The 9,331-nt window shown below is 38.9% G+C and overlaps 1 protein-coding gene across 3 annotated transcripts in view; it reads left to right on the forward strand.

The window, feature by feature from the left end:
* GABRA4 (gamma-aminobutyric acid type A receptor subunit alpha4) overlaps nucleotides 1-8,946 on the forward strand; it is a 109,904-nt gene extending 100,958 nt beyond the window's left edge. For all 3 annotated transcript variants that reach the window (XM_075544980.1, XM_075544981.1, XM_075544979.1), the window contains one exon: nucleotides 8,413-8,946. In XM_075544980.1, the coding sequence (XP_075401095.1) occupies nucleotides 8,413-8,946 (534 nt within the window). The remainder of the gene's footprint in view (nucleotides 1-8,412) is intronic.
* Nucleotides 8,947-9,331: the final 385 nt, after the last annotated feature.

Here is a 9,331-nt window from a genome sequence, read left to right on the forward strand (position 1 = left end):
AGGTGGCCCTCTCTAATAACCCACTATCCTTTTTAAATATTTTATTACTCTCCTAGAGCTTCCATCACAAAATACCATCAACTGAGTAGCTTGTAGAAACAAAAATGCGATGCCCCACAGTTATGAAGAATTGAAGTCAAATTAGTGGCTCGGCTGGTTGCCATTGCTTCAAAGTCTAGAGAAAGCGCCTTTCTTGTCTGGTAGATACATCTTCGCACGGCATTCCTTCCTCTGCCTTCCTCCCCTTGTCCCTTCTCATGTATGGATCTGTGGATCTACTTCAGAATGACCTCATGTTAACTCAGCAGATATCTTCAAAGACCCTATCCAATGCTACTTCCAAGTTCATGGGTGTCAAGTTTTACAATTTCAACCCATTTTTCTGAGGGAAGAATTCATTCCACACAGACACTGAGATACTTGCAGCTAATGGTTTTTTTCCCCTTCTACATGGAACATGGCATATGATTTCAGCAGTTATTTAAAAGTGCATTCGTATAAAAATAGGTACAGAAGCACCACGTAATAAAGTGTTACATTGCAAATCTTTTTTTTTAACCAGAAGTTTAGAAAGTATATGTCTTTCACATAAATTCCTGGGTTTACTCTACTGTTAATTCTCACCTTTACTATATCCAGCACTTCAGCGTCATTTTAGGCAGCAATCCGCTTTGCTGACTTCTCTCTAAAATGATCCTTCATTCCAGGGATCCTCTGCCATCCTGAAGCTTCGAAACCTTAACCATATTTCATAGACATATGGAAAATGTGTTCCAAATTTACAAGAGTGAGACACCATTTTGGGGGAGATCAGAATTATATACAGTAGCTGCTGTGCTTTTTGTACACAATCCATTTGATGCTTTCTACTTAGTAGGCAGTGTGCTAAGTGCTTTAGATACATGGTTCTGTTTATTCATTATGAAGAAGGTACCATGATTAACCTTGGTTTAGCAAGAGGAACTTCGAGGTCTCAGGAGGTTAAATGTCCTGATGAATACCTTGCCCCTAGTAAGTGGCAAACTCAGAATTTGAATTCAGGTCTGATTTTCAAGCCCTCAATCCTTACTCTTTTAATACTTAGCCAATAGTTTCAACTTCTGCTCCATGGACCACCACCCAAGTATCATTACCGATTAGCACTTTCTGTAAATGGGGTTTCTGCCTTTATGTTTGTAAGTCGTTTCTAAGCCATTTTATAAAGATTTAGAAGAGGTAGAGACATCCTGATGTTTAAAGGCCTCAACTGGCAAATATATAAAGGCCAAATGAGTGAATTAAAGATCTTGTTATTTTCGAGGGACTCCAAACTAAAGATAGAAATTTCTCATCCCAGGGATTGATATTGCAAGCAATATTTCTATAACTTGAATGAATATAGACCTTGAATTAAATGCCAACTTTAGGGAAAATGAAATATAATTAACAGGGAACTGCACATTCTCATTTCTGCCGTTTGCGGCTCCATGCATGATAAAGTCCCCGGGTGACTCTTTATGAAATATTTAGCATGTTTATTTGGAAGTGATGTTTTCCCATTTCTGTGGGGTAGCACTTTTTGAAAACACTATTAATAGTCCTCGATAAACAATTACCTTGGAGTTTAGTTTCAGCTGCTCTATCTTATTTCCTCATTCCCTTATTAAATAAGACATGTGGCTCACCCCTGGAGCCCTGTAAGAATGGCTGTGAATAAATACCTTTATGTTATTGGATTTTTTTTTTTGAGAATGTGACTCATTGATAGTCTATAAGATAAGCCTGTTCATTTTCAGCCTTGTTTGATTTTAATAACTCCAAGAATTGTGTGCATTCTGCAAACCTAGTCTTAGTCATTTTATCTCACTGCTTGTTGGTAGAATAATAAATGGAGATGCATATACACGTATATATTTGCAGTTGCTAATACTTCTGCAGAAATTATGTCCGATCACAGCCATGATTGACGAATTGCTTGGATCTGCTCCTGTTTGCCTGTTGTTGCTTTAATTTGTTGGTGATGTTTGAATCTGCCATCTCATATCTTTTCCTCACCAGTTTCCTTGCCTCGGGCTATTGTGACTAATGACAAATGACTTCAAACTAAATCATTTCTTAGAATTCAAATGACGCTTAGGTGCTTTTCCTGCTTGATACCACTGTGTCTGACGAATACTCAGGGAACTACTGATGGTTTTATATTCATATAAAACCTAGCGCAATTATGACACATTGCCAACAGCAAGCTCATTGCTTTGGAGCTGATGCTGCTGACTCCTCAAGGCCCTGCAGGACAGAGTAGAGCTGCCCCATAGCACTACCGTAATCTTTCCATAGCACACCGCCTGGTAGTTGCTACAGAACGTAAAGTCTGTGTGTGTATTATTCCTGTGCTCTGTAAGTCAGAATCTTCTTTTATCATTTGTGGCTTAGCATCATGGACAATAACACCGACTTTTCATGGTAGACCTTAGGACATCGGTACCAGATCACTTGAGCATTGATTTGGTTGCTTTGAAGAGAGAAAAGCTGTCAGCCTGAAATCACACTAATTTTTCTTTACATTTTAGATTAGGATTTAAAGACTTGAGATTTCTTCAGCAATCTCAAACAGTTTGGAGATTGAGGCAAGATAGTTTATAGGCCTCAGGCATTGCCTGCGATATTCTGTTAATTTGCATATACAAAGAAATAGTTACCTGGAGAGAAAGTTTTGCATATTTTCTTAATGTGAAAATAATCTTGTTTACTAAATCTATTTGTATGTAATTAGTCAGTGAAAATTGGGCACCCGCTGTATGCATTAGGGTATAATGGTTAGTAACAATTTGTACTCTAGAAATTCATAAAAAATTTGATCTTCAATTTCAGCACGTAATTCTAGTGACACTGTACATACTTTGACTTGTTGGTTTCTTATTTCTCTTGTTTCCATTGATTACTTTTCTCAATCACTTTTGCTTAGGTTCTTCGTTTTTGTCCCAAACATTCTTCAATTCTCAGGTATATATTTCTCTGATATTTGTAACTTGTCATATAGTACATGTCAAGATATAATCCTTAAAATGCTAAACATATGATTCATATAAAATGGAATGGACCACGTGGAAGATTGATTCAAATTCTTAATTAAAGTCAGGACCACTAAGATGATAAAGATAGTTCAAAAATACTTCTTGATGAATGACTATTTACAGGTTTTTTAAAGAAAAAGAAGAGGAAGAAGAAAGCTAAAACATAATCACTAGAGTGTTGGTTAATAACCGTATCATTTAACGGATAAATTTTCTCCTTGAGAAGTCACATGAACCTTCACAATATTTGGGTGACAAAGCAATCAAATAGCAAAATCAAACTAAAAGAAAATCTTATACAGAATCAAATATTCTCTGGATGCATTTGTTAAACAATGCTTCATTATGAAATGAAAGTGACCTGTACTCTTTTTTGATTTCCAATTCTTGAATAATTATTCCTGAGAAATACACTAGACTATCATAAATATGTGACTGGTTCAAATACATAAGTGCACTTTTAGAAACGCTTCCTCCACATTTGTGAGTAGAGATGCTAGCTGGAAAATGAGACCGAGAGGACAAGGTCGGCAGTTTGAAACCACCAGCCGCTCCTCTGGAGAAAGAGAGGGCTTTCTGCAACCCAGGAAGACTCACAGCCCTGGACACCCTGTGTGATCGGGCAGTTAGGAGTCCACATTGACTCTAAGGTTGTGTATGTGTGATTTATGTACTCGTATATTTAGTAATCACTACCAACCAATCCCAACCATTTTGCGCTCACTTTTCCTTACCGTAGAGTGAGGAACTGAGATGTTGATCACCAAAACTCTTCCCAATTTTAAAATAGTGAGATTTTTAAACACTGGGATGATAAAAGGAAACCAACCTTGGCATTTTAATCTGTGGTTAGGAAACAGTGTCCCCTAGAGGTTCTCCAAGGTACTTTTCCCGCCTAAGAGGATTGGCAATTCTCTAGGAACCTTTATTTAATTAGTCTGTATAAATTACCTACTGTCATAACAAAACTAAAAACAAAAAAACAAAACAAAACAAAAACACCTCTCCAGAGTTTGGCACATGACAAGGAGCAAGATCATTGCATTGGAGTTGATTCAGACTCATAGTGACCCCTATAGGATAGCATAGAGCTGCTACCAAGGCCGTCATGGTCAGAAAAGCAATCTGCTACAGTAGTTAGGTGAAAATTTGAGGGCAGTGTGCATATTATTCGTATGCTCGTTAAGCCAGCAACTTTCTTTATCCTTTATGACATAAAATAAACACACTTCCTCTCAAATCTAGGAGTCAACTGAACAGTGCTGATGACCTTGGCCAAGTTTGACTATGGAGCTCATGTACTCTTCTTAGGTTGGACTGACTCGCAAGTCTGGCGATTGGATGGCTATTGGTAGTGATCTAGGAGGGGTTCACTGGTCTTATTGGCAGTACTCCAAGTGGCTTAGCATCTTTCAACACATTAGTCCATACTGGTGGTGGTGGTGGTGGTGGTGGTGGTGGTGGTGGTGGTGGTGGTGGTGGTGGTGGCAGCTGAGGCCTAAAACTGATTCACTGTCACTTCCAACACACATGGTTGTCCTGGGAAAGACAAACTGTGGCTCAGATTTCTTTAGGTTCGGGACATAGATTCTACCTCTTGTTGGGGGAAGTTGCAAAATCATTTTAAAAGATATGGATCCAGAGAGGGATGGTCAACTGATACCATCAGTGTAATAGCTGTACCAACTATGATATGATTCAGAGCTGGGATTTCAGAATGCTCAAGAAGAAGGCTAAGTTCAAGAAGGATACTAATCTAGAAGGAAGAGTGAAAAAAGACAGACTCCTGTAAATGTTGGGTTTGGGGTCGAGATACAGTTAAGTAACTTGGAATTGGTCCTTTGGGATCTTGCTTTGATAATGCATTAGACAGCACTACAGCAGTGGCTGATTGTTTTAGGTTCTGGAGGCAGAGCACTGAGGAGGATCCTTCCTACCCAGTGCGAGATGAATAATGAGGCGTCTTCTGTCTAGTGCGTGGGACAAGCATTCTTCCCGGATGTGTGAGAGCAATCAGTTACTGGGTCATGGGGTGTTTGTTCCACCTGACCCCTCCAAGTGGTTCTTTCCCTATCATTGGATGCTTCCATGTAACAGCACTCTTCCCACTTCCGCCCTGGGTTCTCCATTTTCATTCATCCTTCCTTCCTGCTCCTTGTGGCTTTCTGGACTTTGTCTGGGACAAATGTTGCCCTTTTGGTATTGTGTGATTTGTTATTCTGGGGAGTACCTTTCTCACAGGGTGATCATTCACTTAGTGTTTGGCTGCAAGATGATCACCAGGAATAGGTTCCATTCTAGGTTTGAAGAGTGGGAAGAACCGTACTCTTGGGGGTTCCCCCAGTTCCTATCAGGCTAGTAAATCTGGTCCATTTGGATGATCCTGAATTTTGTTCTACAATGTTTTTCTCCCTCTCGCCCTGGATTACCTACTGTGAGTCCATCAGTAGTGACAGGCAGATACTAGCATCTAGTTCTGGTTTTAGGCTGGCTAAGGATGTGATGGCCCATTAGCCCTTTATAAAAATTTGTTTCCTGGAGGTTGTTTGTTGCTGTGGTTGAACTATTTTTGCTCTAATACAGCGATTCTCAACCTGTATGTCGTGACCCATTTGGGAGTCAAAACACCCTTTTGCAGGGGTCGGCTAAGACCACCGGAAAACATAAATATTTCACAATATATAATTGCATTTTATTTTGTGGCTAATCACTATGCATTAATTATGTTTAGCTATGTTCAATTTGTAACAATGAAAATACATCCTGCATATCAGATATTTACATTCCAGATGTTACATTCATAACAGTAGTAAAATTGCAGTTATGAACTAGCTATGAAATAATTTATGGTTGGGGTCACCACCACATGAGGAGCTGCATTCAAGGGTCGTGGCGTGAGGAAGGTCAAGAACCACTGGTCTAGGAGGATAGAACCCAATAGCTGAGTCTTCGATGGCTGATCACAGACCCGGAGACCCCAGTTGCTAGTCATAAAAGGAGCGGCTAGATCACAGTCTTTGTGGACTGTTGTGCCTCAGCTTTCTCTCGAGGCTTTCTACCCACATAGCAGTTAGAGTCCCAGAAACCCCCACGAGGGAATTCGACCCTGTCCTAGAGGAGAGCTGTGAGTCAGAATCGACTCCATGGCAGGGAGTTTTGAGAGTGAGTGCGGTTGCTGGATCATACTGCCATTTTGTTGCCAGCTTGTTTTTCCAGGAAGTGCTGTACTAGGCACTTCTGTGTCGCGCTCTTTGTAGTGTAGTGCGGCGCCTTCAATGGATGAGGTTATACGAACATTCCAGTCTCCCTACGCCATCTCAAGCATGCTGTTTTCTTCTTCTTTTTTTAACTTTGCCATTAATAATAGAGTCAGATAATATTTCATTTTTTAAATGCGCATCTCTTACGGTTAATGATATCAAGCATTTCTTCATTGTTGGCTGTCTAAATGTATTCTTTCATCTCCTCTGCCCACTTTTTAATCGGATTACTTACCTTTTGAGGGGTGAGATGTTCAAGTTTTTCATATGTGTTAGAAGTTAGTCTTTTATCAGATATGGCATTGCAAAAAATGTTTCTCGTTATCTTTTACTATCTCCCTCATTATATATCAAAGCCACTGGATTCTGATTTCAAATCAATGACAATTAATTATATCCATGTTTTGGTTAAAAACTAGCAGGGGTGGGTGGAGTTAAAACCTGAAAATTCATCACCAATGGCAAACAGTTCATGTGTTCAGGAGCTAGCCAAAAGGTCAGAGGTTGGAATCCACCCAGAAGTACCTTCGAAGAAAGACCTCATGACATACTTGGAAAAGCCAGCACTGGAAGTTCTACTGGAAAACGCACAGGGTCACCTGGAGCTGGAATTGACTTCAGGTCCAGTGGAGAAAGCACTGTGGCTTCTTGCAATTGCTTTATATAGGAAAATATCAGGACAAACAATGGGGCTGTGTTTTGTTTATGTTTTGGGTGTTGAGTGTTTATATTATTACTATTGGTTTCCATTGTTTCCACCAGAATTAGATGCCACATGTTGGGCTATGCTTTCTCCTTAATTCAACCTCAATGTGCTTAGTCAAATATTCTATGCTGACATGAAGAATAGTTCCTAAACTTCTGAGAAGCTTCTTTGCTTCTGGATTTTGTGAGGCCTTTTTCTATCTCTAGTAGTGGCCACCAGGTAATATTTCTAGAATGTGAGATGTGGATTGGAGACTTTTCAGCATGCTTGATAAGTGTGTAAATTTCATGTAGTCCTAGAAAAGGTTCATAAGCATAGGAAAAACTTTTCTTTGTAAAGTCAATTAATTGTATGTAATTTATCTACCTGGTGTATTATATGTGAATTGTCCCTTCCAATCATCCATTTTTTAACTTCTCTTCTCTTCCCGTCCACTGCTTCATTTCTCCACTCTACCATTCCTTTCAAAAAATAGTAGAGGGCGAGAGAAATAATTACAGCATAACTTTTACATAATATAGAATAAAGATAATGGAGGAAAATCTATTACAAAAATCATGTGAGACTATTAGAAATCATTGAGCAGTTGCTTTCCTTCATTGAGTATGGGTAATTAGAGTTGACTGTTTCATTGCCATGCCCATAAACTCTAGTAGGAATTTATCTTCACAGTGTAATATGCAGCTTTGCTCAAATATCATCTTGTTCTAGACATATAAGAATTTGATGGAAAATAGTTAATTATATTTTAATTTAAGCATTTGTCTTTGATAATGGTTTGAATTCAGCTATCTGTAGGATTGTTGTAGTAATGCCATTTATGTCTAATAAACTACTTCAAATTAATATTTCTTTATAATAACTATTGTGTTGAAAATTGAATTTTTTTCAGGATTTTTAGGGTTTTGAAGAATGCATCTAAGATTCTTTCATGACAATAAAATCCAGGGATTTTTGGAAGTTCTGTGAAAAGAGTAATCACAGTTCTTCCTGATCACAAACATGTCAAAAATCATTGAACTCTATGTAACATATTAAGGAACATATGTTATAATAAAATTTCACCAAAAACTTTTAGAGTCATAATGAAGAAATGCCAAAATGAAATCAAGTATAACCTTAGGGCATAGCTCTAGAGTCTTCTTTCTAATTATTTATGAGAATGGATGATGTTTTGAAATAGAAGATTTTTGACTCGCAATATCTAATGCATGCACAACATCTCTCAGGTCAGTAATACAATTTAAACGTTTATGCCACACTGAGAATTTTTAGCATATTGATAAAGGTATATGCTATGTGACTGTCTAATCTTAGGTATTTCTCTTATTTGAAATAGTACAAATCTACACAATGCCTCTATAATTAATATAATTTTAATATTACTTTTCAGAGCACGGATGCCAATTTGAACATGCGGAAAAGGACAAATGCCTTGGTTCACTCTGAAACTGGTGTTGGTAACAGAACTGAGGTGGGAAACCATTCGAGCAGGTCGTCCACAGTCGTTCAGGGATCATCCGGAAGCACATCACAGTCGTACCTAGCTTCCAGTCCAAATCCATTCAGCAGTGCAAACGCAGCTGAAACGATCTCTGCTGCGAGAGCACGTCCACCCGTCTCTCCCTCCACTCCTGCTGGAACTGGGCGTGCGCCCCAGCGAGCATCCATTGGGTCTGCTTCTACCCACCGTGTATTTGGATCCAGACTGGAGAGGATTCAGACCACGGTGAATGCAGTGGGAGCTCCTGGAAAGCTGTCAGCCACCACTCCACCCTCTGCTCCACCACCTTCTGGGTCTGGCACGAGTAAAATAGACAAATACGCCCGCATTCTCTTTCCGGTCACCTTTGGGGCGTTTAACATGGTTTATTGGGTTGTTTATTTATCAAAGGACACTATGGAGAAATCAGAAAGTCTAATGTAGTTTTATGGTTACAGTAATTTCTTAAAAGATGATACATTTAACACAGGTGTCTTTTTAACTGTTTTTAAGATAAACTTATTCTTTTCTAAAATAAAAGCTCTATGTAATTTTTCCATTTAAAAAATACAAGCCACCTATGGGGAGAAGTATCCAATTCTACAGTGAAGCACAAGTAAAGCATCTTTCTTCTCAGAAAGTGGAGTCAATGCAGCATTCTAATCAGAAGGGATACCCGTCTTCGAAAGGAGGGGCACGGGAAATAGGGCGATTAAAGACCTGTGGTGCATATTTGTGTGTTGTAATGAGAAAACAGACTTGTCGTTTTTTTAAAAAGTACACTGTACACAAAATTAATGATCACCAGCCGCCCTAACATCTCCGGGGG

Source organism: Tenrec ecaudatus, chromosome 3 (genome assembly GCF_050624435.1).
Source record: "Tenrec ecaudatus isolate mTenEca1 chromosome 3, mTenEca1.hap1, whole genome shotgun sequence".
NCBI classification, from domain to species: domain Eukaryota; kingdom Metazoa; phylum Chordata; class Mammalia; order Afrosoricida; family Tenrecidae; genus Tenrec; species Tenrec ecaudatus.